The 23,577-nt window shown below is 47.2% G+C and overlaps 1 protein-coding gene across 1 annotated transcript; it reads right to left on the reverse strand.

Moving 5' to 3' along the window:
* Window positions 1–1,707: 1,707 nt before the first annotated feature.
* NAA25 (N-alpha-acetyltransferase 25, NatB auxiliary subunit) lies at window positions 1,708–22,237 on the reverse strand. Its single transcript, XM_063315445.1, has 24 exons — window positions 22,133–22,237; window positions 17,755–17,840; window positions 16,183–16,321; window positions 15,359–15,477; window positions 14,736–14,810; window positions 13,889–13,996; window positions 13,612–13,690; window positions 13,203–13,314; window positions 12,534–12,623; window positions 11,592–11,761; window positions 10,417–10,529; window positions 10,006–10,213; window positions 8,740–8,829; window positions 8,112–8,292; window positions 6,917–7,016; window positions 6,261–6,412; window positions 5,727–5,849; window positions 4,911–5,154; window positions 4,398–4,521; window positions 4,110–4,175; window positions 3,159–3,256; window positions 2,943–3,053; window positions 2,616–2,762; window positions 1,708–2,033 (listed from the first exon to the last, which is right to left on the reverse strand). The coding sequence occupies exons 1-24, from the start codon at window positions 22,197–22,199 to the stop codon at window positions 1,911–1,913; spliced, it is 2,925 nt and encodes a 974-aa protein (XP_063171515.1). The 5' UTR covers window positions 22,200–22,237; the 3' UTR covers window positions 1,708–1,910.
* Window positions 22,238–23,577: the final 1,340 nt, after the last annotated feature.

Genomic DNA, 23,577 nt, shown 5'->3' on the forward strand with positions numbered 1-23,577 from the left:
GGTCACCTCCAGACCCATCAGCCACTGCGGAACCTCTCTCTTTGCAGGAAGTGGTTGAACTGCACTGCCCTTACTGCAGCTTCAGGTGGCAGCTCCTTGTTCCTCAGGGGGTGGGTCACGGCTGCCTCTGGAAGAGTCAGGGACCTCTCCTGGGGCAGGTGAGCGCAGGCGAGGAGAAGGCAAGCTGTGGAGAGGCCACGAACACGCTGGCCAAGCTAGCTGGGTGGGACAGCAATGAATCAGGCCGCAGTGCTGAAACAGCACACCCCTTCTGCTAAATCAAAGCCACTGCTTCAAAGTCTAGATCCTGGCTAATGAAAAGTAACCCCTTACTGTTGGGGCTGCCTTAGCTTACCTGACACGGAGGGCAGCTGGTTTGTTTTATTTTATTTATTCATCAAATTTTTATCACTGCCTGTCTCCCCCGAGTGTTATCTTCCTTGGCATCCCCTCTACATTCACAAGGCTTCATTTCTATCTGGCAATTGATAGTTGCTTAGAAAGAAATGGGAACGCATCCCATGGCTTTAATACCCACTGATTAAAAAAAACGAAACTACAGTGGTAACCATTAGTTCTCTCAAGTAACTCAGAAAACACAAGCTTAATGATGTCCCAGAGCAGATAAACATGCTAAGAATGCACAGAACCAAAGACCAACTTGTTGCCAGGAACCGAGATTGGTTACACAGGAGCATAATCTTTTTTGTATCCAACAGCTCTGAACTTCAGAAGGTTGAGCACTGAAGTATTCAACGACCCAACAGGTATTTTGGGAATCTTTCTCAAACTCTGTTCCAACTGCAGAAAGGGTGGGCGGAGTAGATAGGATTTGAAAGCGGTTAGAGCTCCTTATACTCCTTCTTGAGTCCCATCCAAAATCCACCTTATAGGTAATTCCACAACGTATTCGGGAGCTATTTGAAATTAGAGAAACACGAAAAACAGCAGTTCAACTCAACTCAGCCATCCTGTTGTGACATGCAACTCTAAAAGTGGAAGAAACGTCAAGGCACCACAGCACAGCTTTAGACTGCAGACAATTTTCTTTAAAACAACAATAGCTCTGTTGAGTTTTTGCTACCGATTACATTGATACACCCTTTCCACCTTTTACCTGATTTCTGTGGAACTACAGATCCAGTTGCATTTTAAAACAAGTTTTTACATTTTCTTGGAAACAATTTCTCTTTAAGTAGGCTTTAACTGAGAGCACCTTTCTCTGATACTTCTTCTTTATGGGGTATGGAAAAAATGGTTTGAAGGTGTAACTCACGCTGGTCCAAGCAATTTGAACGGCTGGGGGGAAGTTGCACAAGTAAACAAAACTTTAAGGAGAATCAAAGACTCTGTTGTAGACAAAATGGTTCAACAGGCAGACAGACTTACTTGGCTGTGGCAGAAGCAGGATGGCCCGAGAGATGCTCAGAGTGTGCACAGCTGGCCTCAGGCCTGCCTTCTGTTTCTCTACGGCAAGGAACGTGCACACAAACTATAAACGCTGCCTTGTGCAATGGGGGAGAAAAGTGCAAATTCCTTTGAAATATGCTTTATGCTGGATTTCTATTGCTGCTTCTAAAGGCCCCCAACAGTTTCTGAAGAACGCCCCCTCCCCCCAGCAAAGGGAAGGGAAATGGGTTAGGGGACCTAGAATCTGTTGCAATCTGCTTCTGAACATGTATAAAAAGTGGTCTGACCCTGACCGAGGAGGGTCCCTGTTTCCATTTTTTAATGTACAATAATTTAATCAGCTTGAATATATCTTTTTAATACATAAAAAAAAGTTTGTGATCAAAGTCCTTCATGCATTTATGAGGAAGTTCCAGATTTTAACACAGAAGGGACGGTGGATGTTGCTTATCTGATGCCAACGCTTCAGTCTTGGCCTTCTCCATAAAGGAGGCATTTCATCAAACCTTTAGATTTTTCAAGGTATCAAGTCTCTTTTTCAGCAGATCTCCAATTTCTTGAACTGCGTGCTGGTAACTATTCTGGACTTTCCCTAGCGCAGTCTTTGTAAACTTTTTTTCTTCCTGGATAAAAAAAGAGCGCATGCAAGTAATGTAATCAGGACCAATCCGACTGATTCTTGACTTATTCCCATAAGAATCTCCAAATAATGACAAATTTACATTACAACTGTCTTTGAGTTTCTAAGAAGAGATGCTCGTGAATTACGAACATTTTAAAGGAAGGAAACAGCTTAAGGCTGCGCTGGGTTGGACCAGCCAAAGTATTGTGGTGTGTGATGCAAGTCCCTTTCAAGAAGCATTCCTAACCCTCCACAGATTTAGAGCATTTTTGACCTGCTGCTGCTATTCCAACGCTCTTCTCGATTTCTCTCTCCACACACGAAGCTGGCTTCCCAAACAATTTGCTGGAGTAACCAAGGACGAAAAACCAGGACGGGGTGGCTCAGATCATCCAGAGCAAGGGACGCAATGAGTCTGCCTGAATGTATCTCTTCATTTTTTTTTCTTATCGCGGAAAGTAAAAACAACACATTTTGAACATTGCCCGAGTGAGGTCAAAATCCTTCTATACCCCCTTGAATTTTAAATCCGCTGCCACGACCAGCATTTTGGTGCATTCACTGAGAAGCTAGTATTTCTTACCTGCAAGAGTAAATTATCATCTATGTACAGCTCTTCAAGTTTAAGTGCAGTTAAGCTGACTTCAAGCCCTTTGATATGATCTATCACATTGGAGGTGAGGGTCTGGAGTCCAGAAACATAATCTTGGAAGCTGGTGAACACAGGCGGCTACAAAGGTACAGGAGAGGGGAAAGCGTGAAAGGCATACCGTGGCCTGTCCTCGACAGTTCACTTCATTACGTTAACTGCGTAAAGAATTTGCTGCCACCGATTGTGAATCAGAAGCCAAGCTGTGGCTTGAGGAGGAAGAGGAGGAGGAGGGAGAAAGGGCACCACAGTCTGGCCTACCATTTGCACAGTGCTTTCCTTTTTCTTCTTCTTCTTCTTCTGCAAGCTTGATTTCCAGGGCCGAAGGACGGCGTCTGAGTAACTGCAGACCCACAAGACGATGGAGATGGTCTGAGAGGGGGAGAAGAGGGGGGGAGGCACAAGCGCTTTAGGGACGGGCTGCCTTCTGCTGCGGAAGGAGAGGCCAGCTGGCCATTTCCGATCTCCCACACTCACCTCCGCAAAGAAGACTAGATTTTCTAAAAGGTTTGGATGGGTTTTGAAGCTGCCCTCCCTGACTTCCAGCAAATCACCTTTGCATTTATTGACCTGATCTTAAAAAAAGAATGAGAGAGAGAAAGGAGGGAGTAAAAAGGTGAGATCTGTGAATATCTGAGTCTTTGGCAAAGCAACCCAGATGACCCTCCCCGCCCTTTGCATTCATGCAGACTCTGGTCCCTTTCCCCAGAGATGCCTGGCACTGGCATCTTATGCAAAGGTGCCTTCTTCCACCGAATTATGGTCCCCTCCCAGGAATATACAGAGCTGCCTTAGACAAAGCTGTAACGGTCCATCCTCCTCCATATTGCTCATTCTGACAGCCTGATGCTTGGAGAGCACTTCCTTCCTGTCTGTAAAAGGGCCACACTCCCGTAACTAACCAAGGGCCAAGCTCTTTCTGACTTCCCCTTCAGCATCTTTGTAACTCTCCTCTCCAACCTCCTGCAGGAGGCAGAACCAATGTGCCAGAAGTGTAAACTACTTGCTTAAAGGAGGTGTTTGAAAATAGGCTAAGAAGACTGGGCCAAATAAAATGCAACTGAAAGGAAAAAAAACTAACTCCCTAACTAACATGGCCTTTCAAGGCTTTCCCTAAAGGTCTGCTGTTCTAGGTCATTTAAGATGCCTAGCCTAATAATGCTCTATACCAGCGTTTCTCAACCTTGGCAACTTCAAGATAGGTGGACTTCAACTCCCAGAATCCCCCAGCCAGCTGCTCTATACTGTCCTATCATTAACTTAAGCGAAAAAATAGTGCCTGCCTTGTACTGGAGGGGGACTGCTACTTGCACGCTGTGGGTGAAACTTCCTCTTTTAGGAAAGAGAACCCAAAAAGCGGCCCTGCACGCAAGGAAGCAGCTTTGTAGGCTCAGAACTCCTGGGAACTTGTCTGCAAATCTGGCGTACCTGTTAGTTGCTGCAGCAATGATTTCAAACAATTCCCTATTCGCTCTTGGATTGCTGTTGAATCTTCTGTAGATAAATAAGTGATCCAATCGTTTATCCAGTTGCAGGTGGCTTATTGAAAGGATACAAATAAGGAGAGGGCTTCCGAAAAAGCCAAAGGGAGAGCTGCACTAGCACAGCTTCGATACGAAACATGCAGCTTGCCAATCTTACAACACCCCGAATGTTTAATCCAGACTTCCCACTCGCTCACTTCAGCCCCTTGTGGAAGGCATTTGGAGGGCTTACCTAAGCCATTGGTATCTAGTTCATAAATTTCACTAACAAGATAAAACAAGCTGGTCTGGGACTGACAGCTCCCGCTGTCAAAGAAGCTGGCCATCCGTGAAGAAGGGGGACCAAGGACCGGGTACTGCGGGAGAAGAGGAAACACTGCCTATCATGTACTTTGCAAGAAAAAAAGTCGGTGTTATTTTTGATCTAACCCAATTATTTATTTTATTTATTTTAAACTTTTATCCCACCTTTTATTATTTTTACAAATAACTCAAGGCAGGGAACATACCTAACACTCCTTCCTCCTATTTTCCCCAGAACAGCAACCCTGCAAGGTGAGCTGGGCTGAGAGGGAGGGACTGGCCCAAGGTCACCCAGCCGGCTTTCTTGCCTGAGGTGGGACTAGAACTCCCAGCCTCCTGGTTTCTAGCCCAGCACCTTAACCACTAGACCAAACTGGCTCTAGCTTTCCAAGAGCCCAGTTTACTATTTAAGAAATCTGGGAATTCTTCCCTTGACCTGTACCTGAACGTTCTGCTCCAGGAACCACTTCCCAGATCCCACTGCATCATCCAGCTGCCGCAGGAGAGACCGCACTGTGTCTATCTTGGAGGAAACCCCGTTCTCTGTGCCTTTTTCTGAGTTCTTTGGCTGGCTGCTGTGGCCAAGAGCCGGCAGCCCGCTTATTAACCGTAACGTCAGGGACCGAATCTGTAACCAGATGGTCTCTTCCTTCAAGGAGAGTTTTCTGTGCTCTTCAGAAATACTCCTGAGACAGGAACAGAAAGAGGGAGAACTCAGATCTCAAAACATATACACAGGCTGCCTATTTTTATCCCTATGTCCTGAAACTTGAAGTCTAACATGATGGCAGTTGATGGCAGTTACTACAGTAAAACCTTACTTTAACAGATCTTTTGAAGGTTTGGGGGGTTGATTAAATCCAAAGAGATGTAATGTATGCCATTTACATACTTATGTTTGTATGTTATTTCTTTTGTGTCACTATGCAAATGATGCAGATCACACTATTTGTCTGGACTGTTCTGGAAACACCAGAATTTGTTTCTAGCTTGGGGGTGAAATCTGAAATACAACGTTGAATCAGAAGTCTACTGAATGGAGCTCTGGAGCTTACACGTGACCGGACCTACTATAATCCAGGGGACTCTACGCATTCTGGCCCAAAGGCCAGAATGTCCTTCATTCCAAATGACAGGATAAATGCCCAGTGATAAACCTACAAGCGTGGGAAGTTAAATACTCCTGGATATATTCTGGTTTCCCCCAGATCACATAAACCTTCTACCGTCCATCGTAGATGCAAGCTTTCGTGCTTACTTGTCCTTCGGGTCCCAATTAAATAAGACGGTGAGGTCTCTATTATCTCGCAGGTCATTCCAGGAAATGTCATCCTCTTCTGGACTGAGGCTCATGGATTTAATACTTTCTTCCAAACTTGATCTGGTTCAGGAGGAACCAAACAGAAATGCTGGGTTAGGCACTTAAAAGAGTTTGCTCAGATTTGGTCAGGACTTTTTTCACAACACGGCCATCGAACGGCTCCTGGTGGTAGGGAAAACATGCCAGGGGATGAGCTGTATTTTCAGCAAAAGGCTTACTCTCTGTGAAAATAAGCCAAGCGTGCTCAGTTATGCACACAGGACGTGTAACTGGACTGTTCTTCGGAGTTCTGTTGGTATCCTGGATAGGAAGGGGGAACTCCACTCAGGCTTCACTCAGAGATCTTTCAAGGGTGGCTGGGAACTGTCCTTTCCTCTTCTATGCAATATCCCTGCTACTCAAACCCCACTTGGTTTCACCATCTTCCCAGGGAAAACCCCTACAGCATTAAAGACACTCCTCTGGACTCACATATTTGCTTCCAGCAGAAGGTCCAGCAACATCCGTTCTGTGCGGACTTGTGCAAAATGAAGTGAGGAGTTTAGTCTGTTCCTGAAAGCAATGAATTCCGGGATCTTCTCAAATGCACCGTATTTATAGGCCTGAATGATGTATTCTGAGGTCTGCAAAGGAAGCACAGGAAGGCCTCAAGGCTGGGACGATCAAAGGGAGATTTCTGTGTAACGTTGGGAGCTGTGAGAACCCAGAAAGATGACCCCAGTCCTCATGAGCCCCAGCACCTAACCACACTATGGACTCCCCGATTGAGACTTGCACAAATGTTCATGAGTTTGGTTTTAGGTTCAGCCTTGAAAGCTGCTTTCTCAATCCATTGGGGGGGGGGGCTGGAACTGAATCAACCTCACGGGGCTGTTGCAACAACAGTGAGGAAGTACTGCTGCACCAAGTTCTTCAAGGTTCAGAAATTATTCACCAACTCAAGCCGATATAGACCTTACCGCCAGTCTGTCCCTCCCTCCCTTCCACTTCTATTACAAGATTTTGGGTATCTACCTAAGGCAAGGCAAAGGGAGAGGAATGGCAGAAAGGGACGGTTCTGCTTCAAAGGGCTTGCACCTGCTCTCCAAAGAGGAAAAACCGATTCTGTCTCCTGTTCCCACACTTACATCTTTCTGGTTGGAGTGGAAAAACCTGAGTGCAAAGTTGCAGGATTGGGATGCAGCAGCATAATGGCCAAAAGCTGTGGCATAGCGGGTCAGCAGGTATCTGCAATGCAGGATGAACAGGCCAGCAAATAAATCAACAATACTCACAACAATGAAAGCTGGCTCTCCTGCCAGTCTCAGCTATCCTGAGAGGGTATGGCTTTGAGATCCCCCTGCCACTTCTTTCCATTATTCCCCCAAGTAAGGGAAGCTACAAAGCCCAGACCACTGTTAAGAGAGCACCGAAGGCAGGGAGGTAAATCAGAGGTTGCTCAAGAAACTTCCAAGTCACTCCCGCAACCAGCCTCGTTACGCAGAATTCAGACTCTCCCAGCCTGAAGCTCCCCAGTTACGCTGGAATGGCAACTTCCAGACTTGTCAATCATAAGGGCAAGTCTGCAAAAAAGTTGTTAGGGAGCGTGAAGGGAGGGCAAAGGCAACAACCGGGGTCTGTTATGTGCATTAAATGCAGAAATTCTGTGAATGAAACTGGGACAGCTAACGGGGAATTATTTTAGGGGAGTGTCTGCTGCCCCTTGGAGTCATTCTGGACGAGCAGTGCAGCCAAAAGTTACGCTTCTAACGTGCCCGCAGGTGCCACCCAGGGAAAGGCTGGTGCGCTCTGGCTGAGAGTCCTCTGGGGAAACAGAAACCTTCCTGTGATCTGTCTTTGGCAGCAAACAGCAAGTCCTGTTCTGTGGAGTCCTCGGCGCTCTCCGAGCCTGGTGGTTTTCTTGCAGACGTCTCATTGCCAGAAGATTTGTTCGCACTGAAGATGTTGCCTGGTCTGGCAATGAAACGTCTGCAAGAAAACCACCAGGCTCAGAGACCACCAAGGAGTCCACGGTTCAACCCTGAGCTGCAAATATTCACTTCGATTAGTCCTGTTCTTGCAGAGCATTTTCTTCCTCACACGCACAAAATTCCAGCCTTTAGGAAAAGGCTGCACAATCTTCCTCCCCACAAGATATATTGTAAAACAGCAAGCAGGTGACATTCCAGAATAGCCCCAGAAGGTTGGCCTCCGTTTAATCCACTTTGGCGGCGTTGGCCAACGTCCAAAACTGGTGTCAGACTGAGGTGGAAGTCACAGCAGCCCCTCTCCAAAAACCCGCACAGAACCCGCCCCCCCGAGGGAGAGAGGGGAGTCACCCACCCGATGGTATCGTGCTGAATGTGCTTGGCGTCGAGGCTGGAGTAGAGCTCCACCACTGGCTCAAAGGCCCCGAGCAGGCAATAGATTCGGATGAGCAGCAGTTTGAACTGGGCGTTGGACGGACTGGACGTCAGCCCTTCTTCCAGCAAGGTCAGGCTCTGCCAGATGGCCGATTCATCACCTGGGGGGGATCGTAAAACACAGTTCTCAAGCCATCAGCTAGGTGGAAAGGCAAGGAAGAGACCCTGAAGGCATGAAAAGCCAACTCTTCGCTAGCACCTGTGGGCCTCATGTGTCTGATTCTCCTTCAGAGGTGGCCAAACGCTGCATCCCATTCTTAGGGTGGGAATAAATTCCAAGGTTTAACTATGGGCAAAGAACACCTTTACTGTGTCCCCAAACTCCAGTCCCTCTGCTGCCCTGGAGGATCTCGGGTTCAATCCAGTATTCCGTGAAGAAAAGAACCCGTTCTGTCTCGTTTTTCCACACCACACATAGCCGTATAAATCACTGAGCTTCACCCACTGATGTTTATTAATAAACTAAGCGTGTTATAGCCTCCCCTCACATGGAATTGTATCCATCTCAGAATCATTTCTGATCACCCGCAGGTGCTGTAGGAACATACCTGCCTCTAGCCAGATGTCAAGGAGCAAATGAACGGCAAGCAGGCAATAGTAATCTGAAAACTGTAACTCTGTTTTCAAACAGGATTTTCCTGGGGAAACACAAAACCACAAAATTGAACTCGAGTGTTTTATGCTTCCAAGCACAGGCTAGCTTGATAAAGGTGCTGTTTCACAACGCTTCTTGCAGGTTTACTTAAAAGCTGACTCGAAAGATGCAGAGGACCACACACTACATTTATAACTCTCCACGACCACAATGTATATAGTAGTGACCAGATGTAATCAGCATGGCTAAATAACCTGCAAGTTAGTCAAAGCAAAATCTATAAAAAAAAAAAAAGTCTTGTGGCATCCTGAAGCAAACAAATGTTCCGCAGCATATATTTTTATGGGCCAGTGACTACTTTATCAGATGCTCGATCCTGACTTAAACACACACAGAAAACTGGGGAGGGGGAACGGAGCTCACACGTTATGTTAAGCCAAACTTGGTTTGCCAAATGGTAAATCGTTACCCCGTTTGTCGAACAGCCCACCGTGCCTGGGATCATAAATTATACCAAGACCAAGTCATACAAACCATATTATTACTTAATGTGCTGTGCGAACCCAGCCAGTGACCGTTATCTTATAATAGTGCCTATTTGCAAGACAATCACTAGTGGCAATTCAGACAAGATGTGGATTTGAAAACAAAACCCTTTACGGCATTCCAGGTCAACCTGTGGTGAGGCGCAGCAATTCAGAGTTTCCACATTCCAGTACGAGGGAATGGTCCAGAACGGGCTCTTTTAAGACTAGCGAAGGCCAAGACATCCACCCCCTCCCTGCAGATGCGTGCCCACTTCCCCTTCCAGGCGGAGTGCTCCGTTTATCTACGCCAATTAAAAAACCCAGCACGGCCGGCAGAAGCAGGCTAGTTTATCCAGGGCGGCATCACAGTTAAGTCTCTCGCTTGAATGTACCACAGGACTCTTCGCCGGGTCTGCTGCCCTTTGGTGTAGGCTGCTATCCCTCCGGAAACTAGATTTAGTGAAGAAAGGCTTGTGACGGGATGCCCAACTGAGGCAGACACGAGAAGAGCCCTGCTAGATTAGACCAAAGGCCTCTCTTGTCCGGTGCTCGAGAAGGCCATGCGCTCCCCCGTCAATGATGCTCCGGAGCTCCTCAGACAACGGTTTAAATCCAAGCACCAAGGCTCACGGCCAGGGCAGATTCCCAGAATCGCCAAGTGGCCTGACAATCTGTATTCAAGTTCTCCTCACCAAAATCCAGTCCGTGCCGATAACGCAGCATCAAGTCCTGGACCGCTGCTAGCTTTTGAGCCGTGTCCATGGTGTGGAAGAGGCCAAGCAACCGTGTCAGCTGCATAACACACAAGTGTTGCTGCAAAGCTTTGATATTAGCCGGTAGTGCCAGTTTGCCTTCTGGTGGGGCTGAAAGGGGGATGACCCCCAACAACTGGTTGATGAACTGCAAACAAAAGGAGAGAAATATGCTAAATATAGCCGCAGCAGTCCAGCAATGTTCACTCGGTCCTTACACTCAGGAAGATGTTACAGTAAAATGTTAAAACAACAACTTAAAAGCAAACAATAATTAGGAATGCCGGAGCAGATAAAGGACTTTTTGATTTTATGGCAAAAAATAATCTTCAGAGTTGCCAGTGAACTTACCTTTGTGTATTGCGTTGATGGAAGGAGGTCTACAAACACCTTGAGATCGGTAAAGCAGCAAGGCTTATCCCCAAACATCTTGAAATACTGGAACATGAGTTCTTCTGGATTGCCTAACAAGTGAAGAATCAGCCATTGAAAAGCAGTGGTCAGCTTTTGGACTGTAAAACTGTCCCACTCCTGATACTTGTGAGGCCCCTTGTTACAGCAAGCGGCCAGCAAAGGCCCAGAAAACAGCCGAGATGGGTCTGTAGCAACGCAGCTTCCCAGTTGTTCACCAGGAGTCAAAATGGGGTTGGATTTCCAGCAACCTAATGCCCCGGCTCCAGCTTCCCTCCCCAGCACGTGAAACCACACAGTTCTTCTTTCTGCGCTGTTTCATTTCAGGGCTCCAGCAAACCTAAAGCCGATCATCACCAGGTGAGGGACCTGATCTCTCACGGAAAGAGGAATGCGGAAAGCAACGTGACAGTTTGAGACAAACGCTTTCATTTTTCGTTTATACTCTGACGTTGACCTTTTCTCTTGCCAACCTACATGACTTTAGGCTACGGCCTTTTTCGGCTCATTTTCAACCTTCCTTGTAAGTTGCAATTACAAGAGTTTAATTCAAGTGCACATGCAGAAATAAATCTGTGGTTTTGTCTTCCATTTTTGAGAGACTGAATTAAACACTGTTTTATAAACAATGAACAATATTTATATGCAGTGTAGTATGTTCTTGTTAAAACATGGAAAGTGAAAAGACACAAAGTTATTGATTTAGGGCAGTGTTTTTCAAACTTGGCAACTTTTAAGATGTGTGTGGACTTCAACTTCCAGAATTCTGGGAGTTGAAGTCCACACACCTTAAAGTTGCCAAGTTTGAAAAACGCTGATCTAGGGTATACTGAATTAATGAACCCTTGCGGGAAAAAAAAAAAAAAAAAACCCACCACCAGCCTACTCTGCACTACTGCGACTCATGGGGGTCCAGGCACCCACACATTTATCTGGCTCAAGGAAAAACGCCAAGGTTTAAGATAGAAGACAAATTGTCTCCCCGGTGGCGGGAGGATGCCTGCAATTCTTGTGCATGGTTTACATCAGCCGCCGCAATCCCCGAACACCGGGCTCCCCTTGCACACCCACTCCCAAGAGGCGCAATCTGGCATCCCTGCCTGAGCGGCCCTTACCCAGTTTGCCTTCTTCGCCGTGGCCTCTGTGCCGCAAGCGGCTGATCAGCTCCAGGCGGGCAAGGTACGGCCCCCGAAGCGGGCGGGCGCTGTTGGACTCTTGAATTAGCCTCTGCTCTATGAAAGCGACAGCTTGCTCCACGCTGTGATGCACGTCTCCTTCCAGAGAACTGAGCACAAGGAGGAGCAGTGAGTTTCGGTACCTCCGTTCTGCCTCCCTCTCTGCAGCCCTGAAGCTTTCTCTCTTCCGGTTGCAAGAGGCTTTTTTTGAGTCATACCCCCATTTTCTTTCACAAACACCAAGCACTTCAACCCTTTCCCTCCCAGTCCAAATGGCAGCAAAGGCGCTGGCTGAGGCCTCTCCTTATTTTGCTTCTCTTCTACTCGTTCGTATATAAGGATGGGGCTGTGGAGTAGCCAGCTGAGATGTGCAATAAAGGGGTGGCCCTGCCAAGGCCCCTGCTGTTGTTGCTGTTGCTGCTGCTCACGAGCCAGGCAAGGGCTTCTGCCAACAGATTGTAAGGGCCTCTGGGCTGGGGAAACAGAAGTCCAGAACCAATTTTACTAGTCTTCAAAAGGGTGAGAGGGGCTCCAGTCTAAAAAAGTTAGCAGTAGGCCAGGTGAAAGGAAAGATGATGTTTAACTTATGTCATCCTGGATCAGCACATTTATTACTAAGGCCTCTATTATGTTAGGGATGTCCTACAGCCTCCAGAGTGGCAAATGGATTTCTAAGGATGAAGTCTTAAAAGACAAGGTGGATCTGGACAACTTTCCAAGAAGATACAGGGTTTTAATATGGGCAGCATCCAAGGCCAATATGTTGCCTGCAGCACCCTCTCCTCACAAGCCCTCTTTCTGATTTGTGCCACTCTAGGACCGGAATCTGCTCCGTCCTCTCTCTTTATAAAGACACAGAGCCTCAAAGAGGAGGGTACTCACTGCTCTCCTTCAGCTGGAGGCGTCCAGGCCATGCCAATCAACTGAAAGAGGGAATCAAAGTAGATCATGTAGAATTGCCAATCATCTGGGCTAAAACGGAAAAACGAGGGGAAGAAGAGAGCTGAAATGCAGCAGGGGACACCTTCTCTCTTGCCGTCTCTTTTGTCAGCATTCAGGACAGGCATGCCAGTGAAGGGAATCCAAACAATTTACTGCAAGGAAGGTAAAGTGCCTCCCCACCCCCACCCTCCTCCCAATTTCCTGTGAAGAACAAGCAAATGGGCAGAAGTATGGGACGGCTGGTCTGCAAATCACAAAAATTAACCACATGGTTTAATGATGTGTGCAAATTAGGGACCCTTTTAAATGGACAAGATAAGTTAGGGGAAGGGTGCTAACAAAGCATCACACTGGGTGATGGCTGCAATTCAAGAACAGGGAGATGTTTTACAGTGATGTGCAGGGCAACTTAGGATAAGCAGTTCCATTTAATAAGATGGACACCTCTAGATATAATTTGAAAGGGAAAAAAGTTCTAAGTGAAGAACAAAAAGAAAAGATTCCTCTTGGACTAGCCTTGGGAATGTCATGGCAACCCTGAGGATGCACAAGGGCTGTCCAGGGTAATGGTGGAGCAACGGTACAGTGGTGCCTTCTACATTTCCTTACTTTTTAAGCAGAAGCTTTTTCGACAGCGCATTGCACTCTGGCCACTTGCCCAGTTTTCTGTACATCTCCATGCACTTATTTTCTCTGCTCTGGAGTGCGCTGGTTAACTTGTCTAAATAGAACACACACACAAAACGCAATTTCACACAACGAACATGTCAATCTGAGAAACAAATTCTCCCTTCATCCTGCAAAAATTAGACCACAGGGAGCCGGGGAAAGTTTCTTGGGACTATTTTCAAGACCGCCTCATACAACCCAAGAAGCAAAATGTCTGGCATGGACACACATTTGTAGGTGAAGCCATGATGGAAGCACTTAAGTCTGGCAAACTGACACAACATTAAACTGCAGACAACCCTCTGTGTAACAGATTACATCCTTTTAACACAGGTACTGAGAATGTTACCTCCTAATTTTCCCCTCACAACATCCAGAGCTTCTTGGTATTTCTCCAAGCGTTCCAGAATCATGTAGTAAAGTTCAACCTAGAAGTTGAGAGCAAAGGGAAGAGAGAAGTCAAAAGGAGAGAAAGCCACAATGAGGTCCACTAATTTACCTTCAGTGCCGCCCTCATATACCTTAACAAGGGGAGAGATATTTCTTGGACTGATAAATTGTATCATAAACCGAAATCATTTTACTACAATGAGGCTGAGCATTAATAGAACTGGAAAAAGTCTTACTTCTGCTTCAGCTTCGATTTTATCTTCTTTCACCATTTTTTCTACCATCCTTTCAGCTAGGGGTAAAAACATGGTTTTTGAGAGCTTTTCATCCTGCGCAGATATTGACTGCAAGAAAAGAACACATAGAACTGCCATACAGAGAACCAGCCCGCTGTCTGTCTCGCACAGCACCATTTGTTTCTAGTTTTTCTCTAGATGCGTTGGAGAAAACAAGGCAAATCACACGCGTCTTTCCGATCCACAACAGGCCCAATCAAAAATGTTAAGTAGGGGGTGAACATTCCAACAAACAAGAACGAACCGTCAGCCGACTTGCCACATGTTCATGCTCATTATTCCAGAAGAAAGATGACAGGCACCTGACCCCAACAGATGCTCAACCGATGCTGACCTTCCACAAATACAATGGATCAGCAAGTCCGTGAAAATATGTGAGTAACGTGGCGTAGGACTCCAGCCATCCAGCTTTCCTGACTGCCTCAAGTGACAGTAAATCATTATGCTTTACCCACAGCCTCTCAAAGGACCCAAGTTTCCTGACAAATCAAGCTTACATATTAATCTCAAGCTCCAATTCCAGAATTCAGACATTCAAAGGAAGCGAGGGGGAGAGGAAAGCCGTGAACAACTTCGTCTTCCCTTTTCTTAACCTCAGAATGGGCTGCATATAGCAGTAATTATCTCTGAGGTGGGGGATTAGCTTACATATGACTCAAATGAAAATTCAGGGATCTGCAGAAGACCCCTGCATTTCCCAGTACATTCCCTACATTTTCACATGCTTTGACTGGAAAAGCAAGCGATTCCAAAAATGATGTGCTCTCCTTTGAAATGTGGTACCCACCTGCATTATTAAGCTCATCACGGACCAAAAGTAGTATGGGTTTTTGGGGACGATCTTATAAAGTGCCATCCCAGCCTGGAAAAGAAGAAAGCATAAAGGAAGATGACAAAGTGCTTCACAGAAAACCACCAGTGCGTCAGCAGCTACAGTATTTAGCAAACGGCGACCTCTAAGAAGAACCACTACGCTGCCATTCCGAAGCGTATGCTGAGAGGTGGGCAACGAATGATGGAGATACACCCAGCAGCTCGCTTCTGTTACGGGCTGGGTAGCAGGATGGCAATGCAGGCTGCAAGGAGCTGCCACTCCCCACCTCTAATGTCTTCTCTGGCCTGGCACCAGCTGCCGCTGAACTCATTTGCTTTAGGAGGGAACAGGAAGCAGCAATCAAACAATACTGTCACCTGAAACTCCCTGATGTCATATTAATTTCTTTCAAAGGAAGAAAGGCTGTTCAGGAACCTCAGCACTTCCTCTGGCTGAAAGAGGGCAACCTTTCTGCATTTCATCAGCCCCAAGTCACCCATCTGTGAAGAAGCCTGCCCTCCCCTGGCCTCCTGGGAAGGTGGGGGGACCCCTCCCTCCCAGAGAAAGAAACCCCTCTCTATGATGCAGGCAAGTACCTGCTGCATCTTCTTATATTCTCCGACTCTTGCGTACGCCATGAAGAGATGCGAGTGATACTCTTCACTGTTGGGAACTTTCTTCACAGCTGCCTCATAGAGTTTTGTGACCAGCTCCGCTAAAATCAGACACGGTAAGCGTTGAAGGTATGCATATCAGGACGTAGAGCCTTTTCCTAATCCTAGGGAATTGCATGAGCACAGGACTAAAAGATTCAGCACCGTTAATTTCCTCTGAATGCGTCTTGAGACCTCCTCTCCTCTTCTTTATGAGGGCACCAGGGCTTGGCTTTCTTGGCACTGCCGTGACCCCAAAAATCAGATGCCTTCAATGTCCACCCTCAGCTGGCAGTTTCAGGGCTCAGGTTTAGCTACATTTTAATTCCCCAGAATCTTTTGGAGCAATGAAATGGGAGGTTTATGAAAATGGTTCCCTGGCCTAGATGACCGATGCTAGGAAATCCTGCCGGGGGTGAGTTTAAAAAAAGAAAAAGAAAAAGAAAAAAAAAGCCATCAATTCAGAAGCCGTTTCTGCCCCCCCCAATAAATTCTACAACCTGATTCAAAAGAACACAAAAGAAATATTTCCTTCATCTATGTTAAATGTGGCGGAGTATCACTCTTCTGCCTTTGAATTAAGAGAGCTGTAACTAGAATCCTGGCAAAACGCGGCCCGTGGTCATTTTTGAGACGATCCTTTCTTCAGCACATTGGAGAAGGGCCAATGCGATGCGTATGCATTGGAAAGAGGGACACTTTTTTTAAAAAATAAAAATAAAAATTGCTCCAAAACGTAAGGGGGTAAAGACCACTGGGAAACTTACGCCGATGCATTTCTCGATAAAGGATAGTCAGCGCCTGCAAGGAATTGTCATCTATGGGTTCAAGGGCTGCTACCTCTTGTGCCAAAGCGAACGCTTCGTCTTGTCTGCCGGTCCTTTGCAGGCCGATGGCTTTCAGAACCTGCATGCAGACCAAAGAGTGGTTTAAGAGGCTCCCCGAGAGCTACGGACAGAAAGGACAGCAATGAAAATTCCATCCCTAGAATGAGAGACGGAAGAAATGGCTGAGTGGGTCAAATATTGAACCCAGTGCAGGTAGTCCTCACTTAACCATTTGTTTAGTGACGGTTCAGACTTACAACAGTGTTGGAAAAAACCTGATTTATGACCGGTTCTCACACTTATGACCGTTGCAGTGTCCCTATGGTCATGTAATCATGATTTGGGCGCTTGGCAACTGGTTGACATTTATGATCGTTGCAGCGTCCAGTGGTCACACGATTGCCATTTTCGACCTTCCCGGCCGGCTTCTGGCAAGCAAAATCAATGGGGGACCGTACAATTTGCTTAATGACCACATGCTTTTCTTAACGCCTGTGGTGATTCGCTTAATGACCACTGCAAAAAAGGTCGTAAAATTGGGTCAGATTCACTTAATGACTGCTTTGCTTAGCAATCAAAATTCTGGTCCCAACTGCAGTCATTAAGTGAGGACTACCTGTAGTTGAACACCTGCGTTGCACATCATAGGTGACAAGTTGAGTCCATGACATCCAGGACAAGATGGAGAAAGGACACAGCTTAAGCTCTGAACAGCTGCTAGGAACTGGTGCGGATATGATGACTCAGATGGATGAGCATCTGACTCTGTATAAACCAATTTCCAATGTCCCGCTCGCTCTAGTCCATTATTATATGCCCCATCCATGGAGAAGCAGTGAGACCACTGCCAGTTGCCTACCCTGCTCTGCCTGCCTCCAGAGAGACATGTCCTTCAAGGAGAACACAAATCAGCCGTCTCCAACCTGTTGTCCAGTCTCCAGATGTGCTGGACTACGTAATTCTCAGGCATAAACCGGTTGCAAGTGCACTCAATTAGTCCCTTTACCTCAGTCGTTTGGATGATGCTTGTTTCATCATCTCTCTCAGCTACTATTTTTAACGTGCGAGTGTTTAAAAGCACTGTTGTCCACCCTTTGGCAACATTTAACTATACTGGATTCACTCAACCGACCAGCTCTAATTCCCTTAGGATGCTGAGCCATGTTGGGGTGGACAAAAAAGTTGAAGAATTACTTCAACCAACTGGGGCTTGTGATCAACATGGCAAAGGTGATCTCATTGGAGAGGGGAAGTCCAGGAGTAACAAAGGTTATGTTGCAGAAGAGAAAAAACTGCCACACAAAGGATGACTTCAAAGCACAAACATGCCAGCAGTCCTCCAGCTTCTTCCCAGAAACTCTTCTCCAACGGAGGAACTACAAGGTCATGGCTGTGGCTGTCCAAGCCAGCCCAAAACTTTCTAGGGAGACAGCAGGCAAAAAGCAGACTCTGGCCCTTGCTTGTTCACGTTTTAAGACAAAGACGATTTAGCAAGATAAACTGTGAGCTCACCTTAGCACAGTGAAGATCTTTGTGTTTTTTTAGCAGTTTGTCTGCTTGCTGGATTGCCATTTTATTATTGCCATTATCAAGATAATCTAAAGAAAAGGAGAGAGAGAGGGATTACTCTACTGCAGACTGTCAAGCGGAGTGCCAGCTTTTCCATGATGGCAGGGTTTCCAGGTGAGCTGGACTACAATTCCCATCACTGTCATAACTGGGGGGGGGGGGTAATGAATGTGCCCCATCCAATACATCTGGAGGGCATCCTTCCAAGAAGAGCTGCTGTGTATCTTCTTACCCCCAGTTTACCCACTGGATTCGTTTAGAAGAGAATGCCAGAAGCAGATGAATAAAAACAAACATGGCAGAGACATATAAATGCTCTGCAGGGAGAGAAAAATAGGGAATTCTATTTCTGAACTTGATCACAGAAAACAGATGTCAGGGAGCAGTGAAGAATAGAGTGTTAACCCAAAGGAACATATAACTCTTCATGTAACCTAAGAATAACTGGGAAAAACTTTTTAAAATAACATAGGGCAACTACCATCATTCTGTTTTAATTGTTTTTACTGTTTTTTGTGGGTTTTGTAAGCCACCCAGTCTTTTGGAGTGGGCAGCCCTATCAAATTGAATAAGTTAAATTAAATTATTGCCGCTCTTCCAAATATCACGTCAATCAGATGTGAAAAGCCTCTATGAAGGAGAAAGTAGTGCAGCTCTTGATTTCTGGAGGCAAACAAGTGGGCACTGCCCTCACAGGGGCTTCCTCTGGCATTTGGTGAATCTTTGGTGGATTCTTAACATGGGATTCAATATCCTTGAATCGGACTCATTCTTTAGCAAGCCACAGTTGGAAGTTAGTCTGTCTTCGGCTTCCAATCCTGACTTGCTAGAAGAGGAACCAGCCAGAACTTCCAGTTAAACCATCATACTGAACAAACCATGGGAGACGGCCCCATGGTTTAACCACTCTTGCTGGCAGGAGGAACTAAGCAGGCCTGATTGTTCTTTTTCATGACTTAGCATGAAGTGGAAGCATAAACCATGAGAATTTCACCTAAGGTGGATGTGACAACAGATTCTTCATCAGGAAACTTTGTGGAAGACATGGATATTTTGCCACCATATGAAAGGAACAGAAAATTAAACAATTCTACAGTCAGCCACAAGAAATTGCTTCAAAACTATTATTTCAGCTACTTGAATATTAAGAATCATTCCCATGCTGGATTTTAGAAGGTTAACAAAGTTTAATTAAGCTTTAGTATAGTAGGCCATAAATTAAAACAGAAAGCAAACACCACGGGAAAGACTCTTAGCTCTCATTAAAGAAGGTAAATGTTATTGAAATGTGATAAAATCAGAACTTGCCTGAACATTACATTAATTGTAAATGTAAACATAGTTATATCAAAAAACAAAAAACCTGATGTTTCTTCATGATGGTCCCAAATCCAATTAATACTAACAATTACTTGTGTTATTCAAAAAACACTGACTTTGCTACATCCTTTTTCATTACATAAGTGTCCATACTATACAACTAAGACATTAGAATCCTTTCATATTGTGAAAGCAACATTTGCTTTTCAGTCTGCACATGACATTTTTAAACAAGTGTGAATTTCTCCTTCTGAAATCAATAGGAGTTAAAATCTGTAGTCTAAAGATTCAGATACGCAATTCAGAACAATACTATTGGCCAGGGTGGGGTGGGGTGGGGGGATTACTCCAGAGTAGGAAGCTGTTAACAGGCTGCTCAACAGTAGAGTAGAGTTGCCTTCAAACATCTCCCTCAAAACAATTGTTCAATTACTTGTTTTTATTAATTGGAAAATTTAAGATACAAAAGACAGACTTCAAAATAATAGTTAATTGCTTCCAGTCTTTTCCAGTGTGTTCTTTCTATACAGTAGCCTTTCAAACCCATACTGATCATTTCTCCAATTTAGAAACACATCTGATATGTATTGTACATACAAGTTATACGCTTAAAAAAAGGTGGAGAAACATACTTCCCCATTACAGAGACTGACTGTTCAAGGATTACTCTTTTACGAGGCACAGGCAGTTTGTCAAGTGTAGTATTAAGCAGTTCTGACCTAGTTCTTGTGAAAAGAACCAAGTACAGACAAAACCCTGAAACTGCAGCTGTTGACTTTCATCTGAAGTGCAGAAACAGCCAGGATATGTGGGCCTGCAAAGATGTACCTTGACATATGCATTATCAGAAAAATTCCAGATCTGCCCCAAAGCAATTCTTCTTAACTCTCCTGACTAGCATTTTTTCTACTGACAAGTTAAGAAATATTTTGACTTTAGGCTGGACTTTCTCCAGTTCCCAACATTTGAGGCTCTCATACCAATACTGTATTTTATCTCATTTATTGATCTGTGCAGAAATGTGGAGTAAATCACCCTGTCCATTTTTAGTCAATACGAAGATAGAAAAGTAATATTATGTAATACTGTACAGAGCAACTCTCTTAAGCAGCAGGGAGTCATTTACTTGAAACTGGGGGGGGGGGGGTTTAACAGTGATTGTTGCCTCAGAATGAAAGCAACAATTCCCCAAGAGCTTTCGGCTTGACATTACTGGGAGAAGCAGAGACGAGAGGTTCGCACAACAGAAGTGAAATATGAAGCAATCAAACCAGTGTGTGGGATATGCATAACCTAAAGCAAAGTAATAATTAATACTTGGATCAGTTTGAACATTGTGCTTTAAGGAAGAGGCCTTCCGGGTGCATGCTGATGGAACAGTACAAGCATCTCACCAAACTATCCTGATCCAGAGATATATCAGAACTCTTGCACTTACAGGTCAGTTTTTTAACGGTTTGGAGGAGCCACCACATACACAACTGCCCCATCTTCTAGAGAACCCAAATTGCTTGCACTCTCTTGAGAGGCACTGTTTTTAGAGAAGGAGGCCCAAACTACAGACTGAGGAGTCTCCTGTTTCTTGTGGATCATGATAAAGATTTATTGCTTTTACATTTTTCACCTTGCTTTTTATGGATTCATCAAATGGAGCACCACGGAGTAAAAAGAACATGGGTGGGATCCTACCCCCTCTAAGTTTTAAAGCTGTCCAAAAAAACCCCTGCCCAGTGCATGGTTCTCACAAACAGACGAAGTGCTACAACAAGCTAGAATCCGCACTGTTCCTGTTTCTGCAGATTTAGTAAGACCAAGAGGTCCACGTCCCCGTTCGTGTATGAATCCCATACCAGTCCACCCGGTGATTTCTGGATGGTGTCTTCTCCCTCCCCACTGCAACTCCAGAAACTCTACGCTTTGCCAGCAAACCTTGAAAAACGTGGGAAGGATGTGTGTGTACATATGCGCACATGCTTGCGAGAAAGAGAAGGCAGGAGCCAAACATTTTACTGCAGTTTCAAACTCATTATTTCTAGATCACAGATGGCTGAAACGAACGGTCAACCACATTCTTTGGGGATCCACTGCAGAACTGTGGAAAGCACAGATACTTCAGACACCCTGCGCATCAAGAGAGCGAGATCAGCAATCCGGAGGGCCGATGGGCCGACAGCCTCGGCGTTCGCTGGGACAGAGAGCCCAACCGGTTCAATACTTCCCTCCCCCTTGAACCAAATTTTATGGAAAACTTTATGAAAAATTCCTCCCGGTCATCAGAACGTGGCGTCACATACGGAGGTCCCTGGGGACCGGGATCACACAAGGGTTGTGGGTCTGCTCACCGAAAGGCTTGGATGCAGCACAACCGTAGTACAGTGGTAGAATGGCATTGCTGGACCCCCAACCCCCCCTTTCTCTGGGGGTGTCCCTGGCCACATTGTGGAAAACTTTATGAAACTTTGCAGGGTCCCCCGTCCAAAGGTTTCCTCATGAAGATGCCGGGGAAGAGGGGGTCCCCCGCTCACCCCGAATGAGGGGCTTCCCCAGCCCTCAGGCCCAAGAGCACTGGGGAAAGGCGATGCCACGAAGCCGCCCCCCGGCACATTCACCTCCGCCTCAGAAATAAGGCCTAGAAAGGGACCCCCATCACAAGAGGGAGGGAGGGAGGGAGGGGGGCCCTTTAGATGGCACCCCCAGGATCCCGGCCTAGGGCACCTCCATCAGCCCCCCAGGAAAAGCCCCCCAAAAGAGGTCTGCTTCAGCCCCCCCCGCCATTTCGCCACGACAAAGGCGGGGCCCCCGAGCCGCCCCCGGCCCCACGGAGGGCTTCAGAGGGCCCCGCCGCCCACCCCGAGGCCAAAGGGGCCCCCGGCTTCTGGCCCGGCCCGCGCAGTCCCGCGACCGCCAGGCGCGCGGAGGCCCCGCTCCCGGCCCCGGCCCGCCGCGCCGCCCGGGCCCCTCGGCCCGTGAAGGAAAAGGCGGGAAGCGCGCGCGGGCCTACCGTAGATGGGCCGCAGGCGCCGGTCGTTGGGGTCCTGCACATGGCCCCGCGCCGCCGCCGCCGCCATGATGAGAGCGCAGAACCGCAGCGCGCAGCCGCCGCCGCCGCCGCGCCGCCGCCGCCGCCGCCGCCGCCGCCGGGCCTGCCCGCCTGGCCGCCCGGATGCCTGGCGGGGCGGGGCGGGCTGAGGGCGGGAGGGGGCGGGCGCGGGGCAGGGCAGGCCCGGCCGGCGCACAACGGCCCCGCGAGGTGGGCGCGCCTCCCGCCCGGCCCGGCCCGGCCCTGCCCGCGGCGGGCCCGCTCCCGCCCTCGGCCTTCGCCCCCGCAGCCGCCTCGTCGGTGTCACGAAGCGCCGCAGGGCGCGCTGCTGGAGCGAGAGCCGCCGGCCCAAGGCTGGACCCGTGCGGTTGGCGCCCTCCGCGGCTCTGGGTCTCGTCGTTGTGCTTCAAGTGCTTAGGAAGTTCGTTTAAACCCAGCAGCTCCTCAGTTTGGATCTCTGAAGGGTTATCCCTCAGCTTTCTTCTTCTTCGTTTATTGTTACTACAGTATTGTTGTTGTTGTTTTTGTTCAAGTAATAGCAATATTTATGAAAGCCCCCAGTTCCAAAATTTGGATCTGTGAGGCGCTACCACCTCAGCTTTCAGTATTATTATATTATTACTATTATTATTATTTACATTCTTATTATTGTTCTTCAACTACCGGCCACGTTTACGAGAGCCACCCGTTCCGCAGCCTGGATCTGCGAGGGGTCCCCGCTCACCTGTCCTTCGGAGGCGGGGGGGCGAGCCGCGCTGCCCACCTGTCTCCTCTGGACCGTCCGGGGCTGGCCGGAGAGAAGGTACCATGGGACCTTTTCCCCGCTACTTCCACCCCGGGACTTAGCGCACAAATAAAGCGGGTCCCCCCTCCCCCGGTTGTTTTCTGTGCAGAAAAAAGCCTCACCCACAGGCTGGGCCCCTGGAGCCAGCGTGGCATGATGAGTCAGGTGTTGGGTTGGGACCGGGGAGGCCTGGGTTCGAATTCAGAAGTGGCCATGGAAATTCCCTGGGGGAGGTTGGGGTCCCTCTTGGCCCAACCTTCCCCTTGGCTCCTGGAGGAAGGGGGGGGGGTTGAACATGACAAACAAACGAACAAACAAATGGTCCAACCCTGGGCGAGAAATCCATCCTCATCCCTAGCAAATAGGTCCAGACTCTGCCTGAGAAATGGCCTGCCCAATGGCCTGCCCGGATGAATAGTTCCAAAATTACGATTTTTGTCAGCTGAATTCAACTGGAGGGTCAGATAGTCTATTTGAGCACAGAGAAGCGGGTGGCCATTCAGGCTTTCATAGGGTGGATGCGCATGCTACCCTAAGCGTAACGTTTCAAGCTGGTTTTGAATGTTGAACGCAGCCACTGCATTAGGAAATCCTCCTTTTTGCTGTGTGTGACTCCTGCCCT

Source organism: Candoia aspera, chromosome 15, assembly GCF_035149785.1.
Source record: "Candoia aspera isolate rCanAsp1 chromosome 15, rCanAsp1.hap2, whole genome shotgun sequence".
NCBI classification, from domain to species: Eukaryota; Metazoa; Chordata; class Lepidosauria; order Squamata; family Boidae; genus Candoia; species Candoia aspera.

Coding starts and splice junctions, on each gene's coding strand:
- NAA25 (XM_063315445.1), bottom strand. CDS start 22,199: ATGGCGGCGGCGGCGGCGCGGGGCCATGTGCAGGACCCCAACGACCGG. Junction 7,017..8,111: donor ATTCAGCACGATACCATCGG/GTGGGTGACTCC, acceptor CCTGCATTGCAG/ATACCTGCTGACCCGCTATG. Junction 4,522..4,910: donor TCCTGGAGCAGAACGTTCAG/GTACAGGTCAAG, acceptor CTTCTCCCGCAG/TACCCGGTCCTTGGTCCCCC.